Source organism: Pteropus medius, unplaced genomic scaffold (genome assembly GCF_902729225.1).
Source record: "Pteropus medius unplaced genomic scaffold, Ma_sr-lr_union100, whole genome shotgun sequence".
NCBI lineage: Eukaryota > Metazoa > Chordata > Mammalia > Chiroptera > Pteropodidae > Pteropus > Pteropus medius.
This window is the reverse complement of record NW_024353908.1, coordinates 4,316,805-4,332,414: the sequence shown is the minus strand read 5'-3', so window position 1 is coordinate 4,332,414 and position 15,610 is coordinate 4,316,805. Positions and strand designations below refer to the sequence as shown.

Sequence of the window (15,610 nt, the reverse complement as noted above, 5' to 3'; positions counted from 1 at the left end):
CCCTGCTGGAGAATGGTGGCATTAATGAAACACATCACTAAAAGAGAGACTCAAGTGCTTAGCCCATCTTTCTCTGTAGCCTGCCCCTAAGTTAATCTGTTACGCAGGCATGGTTATCACCAACATAAATTGAGTACGTTACCCATTTTCTGACCTTAAAACTTTGCCATAATGATTTACTTGTGCAAACATTTTATCGTACATCTTCATTTCCTTGCATTTGAGTGGAGCGATCTGTTGTTCTGATGCCGAGCCCTGTGACTGTGACCCTGTTCTACCACGAGGATACTTACCATGACATTGCACTCAGAATTGGAGTTCATTTCAAGCCTAAAAACTCCAAATTATCAACTGTAACAATTGGCGTTTCTGCTAGTTACTCGATAAACTAAAGTTCTAAAAGCCATGACAATGGAAGGACTAACTAGGGATCGGATACATAAGGCACGCAAAGCCAGGGTATTGCATCACGCAGGAAGAGGATTCATCTTTAAGCTAAACCTTAAAAGTGTGCTTGAGGGCAAACAAGAAGAGTGGAAAATCAGAACACATGCTCCAGTTCATTGGCTTTCAGGGACATCTATTTCCTACTAAAAATAAAGTGAAGAGATGTTTATTACAATCTGATAAATACAAAGCACTTCCATATTTATATAAAACTGGTATTCAACTGGGCCTAACAGTATGTTTTATCAATTCAAAGAAGATAACATTTTCATTACAGTAGTTCGGATTGATTTTTCAAATAGGAGGTCTTGCCCAATGAAATTAATGAATTAAATGAACTAGTTTTCAATAAATCCATTCATGTGGTTTTGTTAAATTTCATATATCAATTTTATGACAGTGAGATTGAGTCAGACTCTCTCAATTCTGAAGACAGAGATGAGAGGTAACCTCAAACCTGAGTTTGTTGCTATTTCAATACCTTCAGAATTCCAACCACTTCTATGAATTCTCATATGTGTATATTAGATAGACCCAGGCTTTGTTCTCAACTCTATCTGGATCTCCAAAGATACAATTTTTCATAATGCATGCTATCTGCCCACTAGTCTACAGATTATTCACAAAAGTTTGTCATAGCTACGTAGCAATGGAAAAACCTCAGAAGAACTTCACAGATGTGGGAGCCAAAGAACTTGCCTAGGACTACCCAATCAGATGATCGAAGATGTCCAACAGATCTAAAATTCCATGGCTACATCGACTATTTCTTTTCACTATAGACGTTCTTGCCTTAAGTGTTACTATTAAATATTTTCCTTATTTCTTGCCAATGAAAGAAAGAATACTGTAAGGAAGATAGAAGACTTAATTTCTAGCTCTAGCAAAACTGAATGCAAAGGACAAGTAGTCAGATAAGCTAGCCTAAGTAGAAGTGAATTTTAGAGCCCACAGATTCTTTATGGATCATCTGGTCTGCAATATTTGGGCAAGTTGCTTAATAAGGCTCTTTCTTTTGAATCTATAAAAGAAGAGGAATTTGTCTAAATGATTTCTAAGTATAAAATCTTTAAAACTCTGGCCCATGTATAACAAATGCATAAGAAGGTTTTGGAAGAGACATCATCAGAAAAAGTTTACTAAATGGCATGAGCTGAATTTCTCAATCTCTGTAGTTGAGATAAGATAGAATCATTGATTGAAGACAAAAGGAACAGATCCAATTCTGACCATACCCAGAAGTTGCCTATTTAAAGCCCTTCATTGTACAAATGGAGTAGCTGAAACCCATAGTTTTCATCTCAAACTCTATGAGTTTCAGCTACTCCATTTGTACAATGAAAGGCTTTAAATAGGCAACTTCTAGGACCTTGTTAGCCTGTGAAATAGAACACTCTAACCTACCTGCTTTATTTTAAAAACAGAAACTCAAAACAGAGACTAACTTGCCCCATGCCAGGTAGCTGATAAGTCACCCAATTTCCAATATATTTTTCTTTCTACTTTGCTTTCTTCTCTCTATTAATTAGAATCTGTCTGATATACAACTAAACTAAGACAAACAAGAAGGGCTTATGCCAATAGTTCTTACATTAAATGCCATTCAATACAAAGCCTGAAACAATGTTCCCCATAAAACCGACCTCACTTTACGACAAAGCTACCACTGAATGACGTCAGAGCATTTACCCAAAAGACCTGGACTCAATCAAATACTGTCTCTAATAAAAGCAATTCACAATTGTTCATTCATTACTACATGGGAGCCATTGATTTCTTAGGAATATGACAGATGCCATCAAAATCAGATAATATATAAAACAGGAAAAGATTACTGTAACCCTTCTAACCTCCCCCTGAAAATGACAATGAATAATTTGATGAGGTAAACTACGATAGAAGAAAATGTCCATGAGTCTTTCTGAAATATTTGAGCGTCCAAAGTTCCTAACTCTTTAGCTTTCTAATCATAAAGAAGGCTTGAGATGGGACCTTCTCAATGAACACATCAGACTTAAATTTTCCCTGAAAATCAAGATAAGGTCCTTCTAGTCTTATTTCATGAGGGTTCATTTTGTCACCAAGTTGCAATGGACGAAAAAAGTAATACTCATTCAACTGTGCACGTGGCTCATAATTTCGGTAGTCCGTCCTTTAGCATAGGATTAAAAGAAACATGCAACCAAAAAAAAAAAAATTCTCCTATGTCCTATTATGCCTTTTGTAAATCCTCAGATCATTCTAAGAGTTATCCAAAATGATTACACCAGAAAATGACAGAGTTTGTCCCTCCTTTTGAAATGAGAATCTCTCATCCTCAGTGCAATTGTTCTGATCAACTTAAGACTTTTATCAGTTTCCTGCACTGTGTAGGATCCTTTCAGCTGACTTTTTGTCTTGCACATTTTCAGATGAGTAATCATAAATGTTCACTCACCCTTTCGGCCAGCAGGCATCACATCCACCCATTCATGGTTGACAGCAAATCAGAGAAGGGATCGAAGCCCTCACCATTGCCCAAATGTTTTGTTTGGAAACTGGAATTGTCAGCAAAAGCTCCTGGGACACTGTAACACAAAAACATTTTTTACACATAACGAAGATGTAACTTCTAAAACCACCACTTCCTTACACTTGAAAACAGCAAGACAGACATAGAATCTAGAGGTAGGGGAAAACACCTTTCAAACGAGGGTATGTCAATATATCAAGTGTGATGCTGTAAAATATGAACAGGAAATACTGTTTTGAAAGATACATTTACCAATTACTTTAATACATACACTGAAAAGTTGTTGTTTATTGTAGACTTTGTACCAACTATTTTACATATTTTGGCATTACAAAAACATTATTCCCCATTATAAAATGCTCTGGTAACAGTAAGCTGTTTTAACTTAAATCTTACATGGACAAATGTACCATTTCTTATTAAGTAATTATCTTTTCCAGAGGATGAAAAAAACATGAAAATATTAGCTAATAATTTAAAATTATTTTAAAAATAATAATGAACATCAAAACTAGTAAAAGTGGTAACCATAATTTTTCCTCCAAAATAATTCTAAAAATGTTTATGAATTATATAAGGAGCAAGACTCATGAAGATTCTCCATCAAGAGAGAACATACTAAGTAAAGTGCAGATATAAAAGTGGAGAACCTAAATTCTGAACCCAGTACTGTCACCAATCAATTGCATGTCCCCAAGAAAGCGATAATAACATCTCAGGATTCCAGTCTCTTTGTTTGCAAAGTCAGGGCATTAACTGATATGCCCCAAATCCCTTCTACCTCTTAGCTTCTCTGTTATTTTTGGTAAAGCATACTTATCCTAAATAATCTAAAATATTAGCTTCTGCTTTAAGCTTCCTGATTAAAAAAAAGATATATATTTTTTTATTTTTATTTATTTATTTATTTTTACCACAAATCACTCTTGTGCCAATCTGCCATTAAAATCAAAGATGTGCTGTGGACAGAGGGGTTTTTGTACATGCAATAGAAGACTTCTCACTCTGGCACCAGTGCCCACCTCTGGTAAGCAGGCACCCTTGTTGGCTGACAGCATTGTCTGGGTTCCCATGAAAGGCTTTCATTCCCCTCCAGAGAGTACAGCTCCAACTCGTATGAAAATCTGCCCAAATGTATTATAGAAATGAGTGTCTATCAAACTTAAGTGTGCATGAGCATAACTTGGAGAGTTTTTTAAAATACTGATTCCTGGGCCCCATTCCAAGAGATTCTACTTCAGTAGTTCTAAAGTGGGGCTTGAGATTCTGCATTTCTACCAAACCACCAGGGAATCCTGATGCTGTCAATCGAGGACCACAATTTGAGTACACATGATGGAAACCTATTTTCTAAGCTCAAGCAGCCTTGAGATCCAAAAAAGCATATCAAGGCTCAAAGACTCTCCAAAGCTACTGAGTCACACAGCAAAAAGAAGTGGGCAGAGGTTGCCAAATATGTTTCTGCCTCAGGACTGACGCACTGCACTGCTTTTCCAGCTACCTGGAATGCCAGCACCTATTTCTTACACAACTGGCTCCTTCTTGTCACTGGGTCTTACGAGCAAAGGCCATAAGAAGGCTGATCTGCCTACTTTCAAACTAGGTCCCCAGTGACTCTCAATGACATCATCCTATTTACTTTCTCCAGAGCTCTTGTCATAATCTATAAACTTTTTTCTCATTTAATTTACTTGTCTTCCCCACTAGAATATAAGCTCCACAGATAAGAGAGGTAATCTCTCTGTTTTGTTTAACACTATACTCCAAAACTTCAGAAAAAAATGTCTGGCTCATAGCAGACACTCAATATAGATTTATTGAGTCAACAAACACATCAACAATTGAAAAAATTAATTCTTCAGCATTCTATAAAAATATAACTGCCATTTATTGAAAACTCACTCTGTGCTGGATATTGCTTTTAGTATTTCACAACAGTTATTTCACTTAATTTGATTCTTACGACAAAGTTCCTAGTAGAAACTCTTAATACGTTCAATGTACAGACAAGAAAAATGAGGCACAGAGAGTTTTTGTAACTTGCCCAAGACCACACAGTAGCAGGAGCTTGACTTCGCAAAACTGTGCTCGTAAGAACTCAGTATTTTCCAGTCAATACACTAATACAGAAATTTTCAGTACCTACCTTGTACTAGACATGCTTCTGACTCAACCTTCCTTGAGTGAGTTTTGGCTACAAGCCCTTATAGAGGACACTTAACCTTTCTGACCCTGAGCTTTCTTGTTTATACAGAGAAAGCTAAAGCACCTCACAATGACCACGCAAATAATGCAACTAAGAGAAGTAGGCCAGGTGTCAAAGCCAGGTGTGAAGTAGAGAGGGCAGTGAGGAATGTGACAAACTGGACAACCTGTGCTTTCTCAGCTAAGAGGGCAGCCAGTGTGAAGAAGAATTTCCATTCAAAAGGCTAATCAGCTCTCTGCTCTGCTTCTGTAAATATGCTTGCTGCATGGGCTGTACTCAAAATTGACTAAAGACTCACGTTCCCTTTTGTTTGATCTGTCTAAGCAACAAATGTAATGTTTGTACCCTCTAGCAACTCCTGCACTTTGTAATTCAATGTAACTACCTGCAACCATAGCAACTCCCGCCGCTTTGTAACAGTCTGAGGACAAATTAACCAATCAGCCCATGCCAAAAAGGGTCTATATAAGAAATGTTGTTTCTGAACTCCGAGCCCAGATCTTCAGAGCGCTAGCTCCTCTGAGACCACCGTCATAATAAACCTGAGTTCTCCAACTCTCTGAGTGCTGCCTGGTTTCTCACCTGCCTAATTTTGACTCCTTTCTGCAACATTTCTGGAAGTTCTAGTGAGATTCCAACCATGCCAGCCCTTTGAGCCACTGGACCAGTGGCTTGGTCATACCGGGGCAAAGGAGCTCCAAGACAAACGAAGAGGTGTGCCACCTGATGAGTATTCCGAGTTCTCTTTCGGACTGGCACCCCAACTCCCAGGACAGCTGAGCTCCCAACCGGACTCATAAGAGGGAGAGACAAACTCACCATGAATGGTCACAGGATAAGGTAAGGTCCCAGGATCAGCCCCTAGTCAGGCCCCGTCTCCAGATAGAAGAGGAGCTTGATTACCTCCTAGTCTTCAGTTAGAAGACATTGGTCAGGGTCTTCCCAGTAGGGAAGACATCAGGGTCTCTAAAAGGGAAGAGGAGACATCAGGGTCTCCCCAGTGGAGGAGACGTCAGGTTAGGGCCTTCGAAAAGTGGGGAGGCCATGTTTTAACCTGATATGTGAATGAGTGAATGAATGAGCGGCTTGGCCGACTTGATCGGTTGGGTTCGAGTTTGTGGCTCCACAGCTAGGCACCCTTAAGGTCTCCTAAAGGCTACAGAGTCCAAGTGGGCTCATTCTGCAGTTCTGTGGTGTACAGCATACGGTCCAGAGCAGCACTGGATAAGTGTCCAATCGTTAGTCACCTGAGCTCCTTCAGGCCATGGCCAGATGAGCATCTGAATGGTCTTCTCTTTGGAGGGGGCACCCACCCTTGTTTGTCTCTGTGTCACCATCACAGGGTGGAATGTGTTTGGTTAACATTGGGCAAAGAGAGGCCCGACCACCCTCCAGAGAGTAACCAAGCATCCTCCACAGGTTAAGAGGAGCGACTGCCTACTCTCCACAGGACAGGTTAAGGAATGGTGGGAGGTTGCATGAAAGAGATTGAGTGCTGAATGACTAACATGTGGCCTTGCCACAAAACAAGAGTTGAGCCCCAATCCGCAGTTCCGTGGCGAACCTCATACGCCGTAAGGTGGTGTCACTGGATCTCTGTGAGGAGTCTACTACAGTAATCCAGGTCAGGGGTTTATACCAACCCATCAATGCTAAGAGGTGCCTGAAATATCCCCAAGAGGGGTGTAGCCGGAGACAGGCTAAGCAAATGACGTCCCCTCCAAAGTTTCCCCCATCCTATCCCTCAAACCTCCATATTGTGTAACTATTGTCTGTCATGGGAGGCATGCAGGGAGGTTCCTCTAAGCCAGCTGTCTTAAATTGCATGTTGAAAAATTTTAAGAAAGGTTTCTCAGAGGATTACAGGGTCAAGCTAATCCCAGGAAAGCTTCGTACTCTTTTTGAGACTGAATGGCCCGCCTTCGGGGTACGATGGCCCTCGGAAAGGACCCTAGACCTCCCAACTGTGAGAGCTGTGTACTGGGTAATGACAGGGACCCCTGGACATCCAGACCAGTTTCCGTATATAGACTCATGGTTGCAAATCGCTACTATAATGCTCCCTTCGGGTCTAGTTATGCATGAATACGCAGGGACAGAGTAAGGTACTTGTGGCCCGACCGACTCGGGGAAAAGACAAAGAGGAGCCAGCAAAATTCATCCACCAAGGGGACCCTAAGGAAGAACCTATCTTCCCACCACCGTACATCTCAGCAGCTCTGCCAGTCCCCGTGCAGCCACTCTACCCACAATTGCCAGACAGCCCTCCACCATCCATGCCTTTGCCACCCCGACAGCCTAAGCGACCACCAAGCCCGAGTCCACAGCATCTTTGCTTGGCCATGCAACCAGTTCAGCAATCTACAGGCCTGCATATGCCCCTCCAAGAGGCACGAGGTATCTTTGAGACTGGAGAATATAGCACACTTCAGCTAGGCCGCCCTGTCCTCTACTATAAGCCATTCAGCACAACTGACCTCCTCAACTAAAAGCAGCACACCCCATCCTATTCGGAGAAACCTCAGTTGATGATTGTCCTGCTCGAGTCCATATTCCAAACTTATCAGCCTACCTGGGATGACTGCTGTCAACTCCTCCTGACTCTCTTCAACATCGAAGAACGACACCAGATTCTGTCAGAAGCATGGGGATGGCTTCAAGGACAGGCACTGGAAGGTGTACTAGACCCCATAGCATGGACCTCAGGGGCTGTGCAGACACGAGGCCCAATTGGTACTTCAACGTACCACATGAAAGAGAGTCTCTCGACAGGTACCGGCAGGCCATACTGCAAAGGGTAAAAGCTGGGGCTAGGAAGCCAACAAACATGTCAAAAATGGCAGAGGTACTCCAGAAGCCAGATGAGTCACCCACAGAGTTCTATGGGAGACTATGCGAGGCTTTCCAGGTGTATACCCCTTTTGACTCTGAAGCACAAGAGAACTAGCGCATGGTCAACGTAGCATTTGTGGCTCAATCTTTCACTGACATCCACTGCAAGCTTCAAAAATTAGAGGGCTTTGCTGGGATGAACACCACCCAGCTACTGGAGGTCGCAAACAAAGTGTTAGTAAACCATGACCAGGAAGCCCAAAAGGCAGCTGACAAAAGGATAAAACAGAAGGTGTACCTGCTGGCAGCTGCATTAGGGAACCCGGGTCCAGTACAACAGACTGCTGCTCCCCCAAGGAAGAGAGAAACCAAAAGGAGACCCCCACTTTGCTGAGACCAATGTGCCTACTGCAAAGAGATTGGCCACTGGAGAAACGAGTGCCCTCATCATAGGAAAACGCCTGAACGGCCAATAAGTTCGATCAACCTCATAAAGGAAAGTACCAGCCTGAGCCAGTCATCTAAGAGCTTATCAGTGGGGCGGGAGAACAATCAGACTAGGAATGACCAGGCTCCCTGATCCTAGGCCCCCAGGAGCCTATGGTTGCAATAGAAGTAGGGGGCCAATCAATGACTTTTATGGTAGACACTGAGGCTGAACACTCTGTGGTAACCACACCTGTGGCTCTCCTCATGGATCGAACAGCAACTACCATTGGGGCCACCAGGAACCGAGTCGCCCACTCGTTTTGTAAAGCCCGCTCATGTCAGTTAGGGGGATACCTAGTAACTCATGAGTTTTTGTACCTACCAGAGTGCCCCATCCTCCTTTTGGGTAGAGACTTATTAACAAAGCTTGGAGCACAAATCTCCTTTACCCTAGGAAAGCCTACCAGACTCACACTGAGGAGCCAGACTGCTCTAATGATGGCTGTGACTGTGCCTGGGGAGGGCGTCTTTATTCTCCGGAAAGAAAACAAATAAAACTAACCAGTCTGCTAGAAGAGTTGCTGCTGTCTGGGCAGAAAAGGGGACCCCAGGTCTAGCCAACAATCATGCACCCATTGTGGTAGACTTGAGAACAAGAGCCTCCCCTGTCACAAAAAGACAATATCCAGTGCCGCAGGAAGCATGCCTAGGAAATTGAGGCCATATCCAGCATTTATGTGATATCGGAATCTTAGTTGAGTATCAGTCACCTTGGAACACTCTGCTCTTGCCGGTCAAGAAACCCGGGGGGAAGGACTACAGCCCCATCCAGGACCTCTACACCATCAATAATGCAGTGGTCACCATCCATCCGGTAGTCCCGAACCCATACACCCTCCTGAGTCTCTTACCTGCTCAAGCGAGCTGGTTCACATGCCTCGACCTTAAAGATGACTTCTTCAGTCTCCGGTTATCACCGGCCAGCCAGCCTTTGTTCACCTTTGAGTGGGAAAACCCACACACCAGGAGAAAAATGCAACTGACCTGGACTCGACTGCCACAGGGCTTCAAGAACTCACCCAACCTGCTTGGTGAAGCGCTGGCCACAGATTTAGCTGCCTTCCCCAGAAAGACTTTGAACTGCACTCTATTCCAGTACGTAGATGACCTGCTGCTGGCTAGCCCCACCCAAGGAGACTGCTGGAAAGGTACTAGAGCCTTACTGGCCCTCCTCTCTACCAAGGAATACAAGGTGTCATGGAAGAAGGCTCAAATTTGCAAACAAGAGGTCAGATACCTTGGGTTCATCATCTCGGAAGGACGTTGGGCACTAGGACATGAAAGGAAACTGGCCATCTACTCAATACCTCAGCCAAACACCAAGCAAAGGGTCATGAATTCCTAGGGGCTGTCGGATTCTGTCGGATCTGGATACCAGGTTTCTCTGAGATTGCGAAGCCACTGTATAAGGCCACAGCTGGGTCTGGTAAAGACCTTCTGGAATGGGGCTCCAAACAAGAAAAGGCTTTCAGAGAAATAAAGAGACTCTTAACCAGCGCCCCAGCATTAGGACTACCGGATGTGACATGGGACTTTAACGTCTTCGTACAAGAGAAGAATCACACTGCACTGGGGGTCCTCACACAAACAGTTGGGCCATGGCAACACCTAATTGCATATTTGTCCAAACGGCTAAATCTGGTGGCTGCGGAATTATCTTAGCTGCCACGGTAATCCTAGTCAGAGAAGCGGACTAGTTTACGCTGGGACAAAATATAAATGTAAAGGTCCCCCATACTGTAACTGCACTGATGAATAATCAAGGATGTAAGTGGGTGACCAACACCAGAATAATTCGTTATCAAGGACTGCTTTGTGAAAATCCACAAGTCCACCTTGAAACTGTATGTACATTGAATCCTGCTAAGTTTCTGCCTATTGAGGAGGGGCCTCCTGACCACAATTATGAGGAGGTCATGAATGAAGTTTACTCAAGCAGGCCAGATCTGACAGATGTTCCTCTTCAGAACCCAGAACTGGTATTGTTCACAGATGGAAGCAGCTTCATCCCTGAAGGACAGCACAAAGCCAGCTACGCAATAACTACCAATGAGGCAATCAGAGCTGAGGCTCAGCCACAGGGCTGGTCATCACAGTGGGCCAAACTATGGGCACTTATTCAGGCACTGCGGCAGGCTGAAGGGAAATGGGCCAATAGCTACACTGACTCAAGGTATGCCTTTGCTACTTTGCACATACATGGGGCCATTTATAAAGAGAGGAGATTACTGACGGAGGAAAAGAAGTCAAGAACAAAGAAGAAATCCTCCAGCTGTTAGAGGCAGTTTGGAAGCCTCCTGAAGTGGCAGTTATTCACTGCAAGGGCCAGCAGAGAATAACTAACCTGGTCAGTAGGGGAAACAGACTAGCAGACCAAGCAGCTAAGGAGCCTGCCCACCAACCAAGTGCCCCAATGGGTCCTAAGCCAATCTCCAAGGTTCTCCTGGCACCAGAATTGCCTCTATCCCCAAATATACTAAAGCAGAAGAACAATGGGCTTCAAATGAAGGGGAAACCAGGAGGAAGGAGAGCTGGTGGGAGCTTCCAGATTAGAGACTCTTTATTCCCCCTGCACTGGCAGTTCAGCTAGTAAAACAACATCATGAATTAACTCACCAAAGGAAGATTTCTTTAGAAAGCCTGTTAGGCTGCTACTATTTCATACTCAGACTCTCAACCCTGGGCACCCAGATCAGTGCGAGATGTGTGACTTGTGCAAGAAACAACGCTGGCCAAAGGCCAAGGTCTAATCCAGGGGTGCAAACAACTGGAACTATACCACTTGAAGACCTAGAAGTGGACTTTACTGAAGTCAAGCCCTGTCTGCTTGTGTTAGTTTGCACCTACACCGGATGGGTTGAAGCTTTTCCTACATGCGCTGAACAGGCACAAGAAGTAGCTAGAGCCTTATAAAGAAAAATTATTCCAAGATACAGGCTACCCCTTTCTATAGGATCAAACAATGGACCTGCCTTTGTGCTTGAGATAGTTCAGACTTTGTCCAAAGCTCTAGGAATCAAATGGAAGCTCCACACAGCCTATAGGCCACAGAGTTCAGGGCAAGTTGAGCACATGAACCAGATCCTCAAAACCACCAGCTAAGCTTTGTCAGGAAACCCAGTTACCTTGGATTGATTTGCTGCCTTTGGCTCTACTCCGAAAGCGATGCACCCCAAGGCCTTCAGGCTACTCCCCTTTCGAAATCCTTTACGGGAGACCTCCCCCAGTGATAGGGAAGTTAAAAGGAGACCCTCGATTAATGGCTGACCTAGAAATGTCCCAACACTTTCAGGCCTTAGGGAGGATCCTCCACCACATCACCCAGGAAACCTTAGAAAGAGTCCCTATCCCTTTAGGGAATTGGGTCCACCCCTTTCACCCAGGAGATGAAGTATGGGTTAAAGACTGGAAGAAGGAGCCACTCCAGCCAAGCTGGACAGGCCCTCACATTGTTATATTAGCAACTCCCACTGCTATTAAAGTTGCAGATATCACCTCATGGATCCACCACACCCAGGCAAAGAGAGCAGCACCTCTGGAAAAATGGGAGACATGGACTGCAGAGCCTCTTCCTGATCAGTCGCTCTGAATCACGTTCCGGAGGCAACAGAAATCCACCTGAGATCTTCGGCCCTGCTCTGGCCACCCCGGAAGCTGGCCAGCCTACGCACGGCAGAAGCTTGAGGATCAACCGTCCAGACTGTCGAGATGTATTGTTGCCCTCCTGTAGCCCTAACCCTCTTTATTATACTCGTCTTGCTCCTTGCTTTATTTTTGGCCTTGGTAGCATCCTCAAATTGAACTCTGAGTCAAAGAATCACTTTAGCCCTAAGCTATTTAGTCTACACGTCAGGATCCTCTCAATTCTTACATGTTCAGGCTAAACTCCCTTTGGTACATTTTTACGGTTCTAGATTGTCTGATCATTATTGGTTGTTTTGCTAATTCAAGTAGGATGGCACCCCTAAAGACTCTTTTCCTTCCATGTGTGTGGCACCAGTCTCCCCACTTCTTCTTTCCCTTGTGTCTACTGCATGCAAAGGTACAGGGTCCAACACTACCGGGGCTACTCACAGGATGTGCCTTAAATGCCACACTCTGCACTCATTGGGGATTCAAATATTGGATGGGGTACATATAAGTGAAATCTGAAAGCGGCCAATCCTGCCAAGAGCCTGAAAAATTAGGGAAAACTTGGGCATGTTGGCGATGGATCTCAGACAAGGAAAAGGTCCATAACCACACAGAGGACCCAGCAGTTGGAGAAACTGTCCAATGGTTGCATAATTCAACCACACCAAAACCTACACTGTCTCCTAGGCCCCAAAGCCCACCAATGTACGATCAGCTAAAGGTCACCTTCAGCCAAAGCCTAGGGAAGAACCTCTTTATTGACCTACCTGAGAGGATAGCCCATGAACTTGGTGTTACTAAAGGCTGAGTGTGTGGAGGAGCACTCATGAGTGAGGATTGGCCTTGGTAGGGAACTAGCCTAGATGGCTTTTACCTCCTTCAGTGGAATCACATGGTGGTTCAACACGAAGAGGGTCGATCCAGGATCTGGGTCCTCTCTTCAGATGTAATAGGAGAAGAATGTCTTGGCCAGATAGGTCTAAGATATGCTCAGTGGGTTGGAGAGACTTCATGTAGAAGAATGCTATTTTTAAATCACACAGACCTAAATTGGTGGCCCAAAGTTCCATCCTGGTATTGGGCCACCGACAGCGCTATAACTAACTCCTCCTCATGCCACTCTTTCGGCCAAAGCTCAACTGTCACAAACTGCACTATAAAGGAAGGCATGGTCCCTAACCCCTTCCGTGCCATCCCAGCTATTGGCACATTCTGGGAAACCCTCAACTCCACTAGCCCCGGGAGTTGAAAAGCGCCAGGTGGGCTCTTTTGGATTTGCGGGAAGAAGGCTTATACCCAAATCCCAGCAAACTGGAAGGGAAGTTGCACCATCAGGATCATTCAACCGGCTTCTTCCTCCTATCGGACAAAGGAGGAAATGAGCTGGGTGTTCCCTTATTATCAAGACTTAAAAGCCAGGGCTAAGAGGTCACTTGAAGTAGGGGGACAACGAACATGGGGAGAGGATGAATGGCCACCCTACTGTATCGTACAATACTATGGCCCCACAACTTGAGCCCAAGACGGGAGCTGGGGTTACCGAACCCCCACATACATGCTTAATCAAATTATCAGGTTACAAGCCATGCTAGATCATTACTAATCAGACAGCCTCAGTCCTAGAACTCCTGCCACACAACAGTCTGAGATGCGTGCAACAATATATCAAAACTGTTTAGCTTCAGATTACTTGCTAGCGGAAAAAGGGAGAGTATGAGAAAAGTTTAACTGATCCGATTGCTGTCTCCAAATAGATGACAATGGCAAAGCTGTAACTGACACAGCTACTAATATTAGAAAAATAGCTCATATACCCATCCAGAGTTGGACAAGGTGGGACCCTAATAACCTCTTTAGAGGTTGGTTCTCTACCTTCAGGGGCTTTAAGACCATAGTTGGAATAGTACTCCTCCACATCAGGGCCTGCCTCCTTTTCCCTTGCCTGTTGCCTCTTGTTGTCCAGTCGATTACCTCCCTTATAGAGGCTATAGTAGAGAGAAAGACTGCAGCAAAGATCCTTATGCTGTGGAATTACCAGCCCCTGGCCCAGGGAGATCAAGAGGTTGATGCCCTGTAAGAAATTTAAATGGGCATCAAAAGGGGGGAATGAAGAGGCATTTTCATTCAAGAGGCTAATCAGCTCTCTGTTCTGCTTCTGTGAATGTGCTTGCTGCATGGGCTGTACTTGAAATTGACTAAAGACTCACCTTCTCTTTTGTCTCATCTAAGTGACAAATGTAAAGTGTTTGTATCCCCTAGCAACTCCTGTGCTTTGTAACACTTTGTAACTGCCAGTAACCCACAGCAACTCCCGCCCTTTGTAACAGTCTGAGGACAAATTAACCAATCGGCCCATGCCAAAAAGGGTCTATATAAGGAATGCTGCAACTGAGCTCCGGGCCCAGATCTTCAGAACGCTAGCTCCTCTGAGACCACCGTCATAATAAACTTGAGTTCTCCAACTCTCTGAGTGCTGCTTGGTTTCTCGCTAGTCTGATTTTGGATCCTTTCTGCAACAAGTGCACTCAACTAGCCAATTATTGCCACGAGGATTTCAAGAGCTTTCAATTTTACAAACAAAGGCAATAATCTAAATAATTATTTTGTGACTGACATTTTATAATTTTTCAAAGATAGCAACTAATCTTTGAATAGTACGCATTAAAAGAAAAAAAGAAAAAAAGGCAGGCAGAAAGGAAAGAAGGAAGGAAGGAAAGGAAGGAAGGAAGGGAAGGAAGGAAGGAAGGAAGGAAGGAAGGAAGGAAGGAAGGAAGGAAGGAAGGAAGGAAGGAAGGGAAAGAAAAGAAAAGAAAAGAAAAGAAAGAAAAGAAAAGAAAGAAAAAACTTGCAACCCCTATACCAAATAATTGTTGAAGTCACGTCATGTCTCCAGGTCTATGATTCTCGAAGGATTCAGGAGCACAGAGAAGCTATACAAGTGAACACAGAAAAACTTGGTAGGTATTTGGGCAGATAAGGCTTTCTAGAGGACTTATTTTGAGCAAGTTTTGGAAGGCAACAGAAGATGGGGTAGAAAAGGCATTCCACAAAATCAGAATATCATACTTGAGGGTGAGTAATAGAAAAGTCACCCCAAATAACAGCAGTGAGGAGGGAGAGCTGTTGGGAGAACTCACGTACGAGCTTTAATTTTCATTGAGATTGGAGTAGCTGGAATTTTCTAGCTAAGACATAAGTTGGTCAAACAATGCTCTAAGAGTATGATCATTAGTGCTATCTTGCTTGACTTCCTTAAATGTTAAAGTCACCAGGCATATATGGAAATAAAGGACCAAACTACCACTGCAATTTGTGGAATTTTTTTGTTTTGTTTTTCTTTTGTTTTGTTAAGAGTCCAATTCCACCAAGAACTATAATTCTAACTGAAATACTATATAAACAATATATATTGTAGCTTTTATAAATATTTATACTATAAATACTATAAAATGCATAGTGTATACATACATATAATACATGAACACATTTAT

General features: G+C 43.7%; 1 protein-coding gene across 13 annotated transcripts in view; it reads right to left on the bottom strand.

The window, feature by feature from the left end:
• Positions 1-15,610, bottom strand: part of EIF4E3 (eukaryotic translation initiation factor 4E family member 3) — a 337,156-nt gene that overhangs the window by 112,248 nt on the left and 209,298 nt on the right. For 11 of the 13 annotated variants that reach the window (XR_005650440.1, XR_005650443.1, XR_005650437.1 and 8 more), the window contains one exon: positions 2,885-3,014. The exons of 1 other annotated variant lie outside the window; for it this stretch is intronic. Coding sequence is in view for 6 of the 12 variants with exons in the window: in XM_039851686.1 (XP_039707620.1) it covers positions 2,903-3,014 (112 nt within the window). In the remaining 6 variants the exon portion in view is untranslated. Of the gene's footprint in view, positions 1-2,884; positions 3,015-15,610 lie in introns of those variants that run through there. One more of the 13 variants, XR_005650439.1, reaches the window with a different exon arrangement.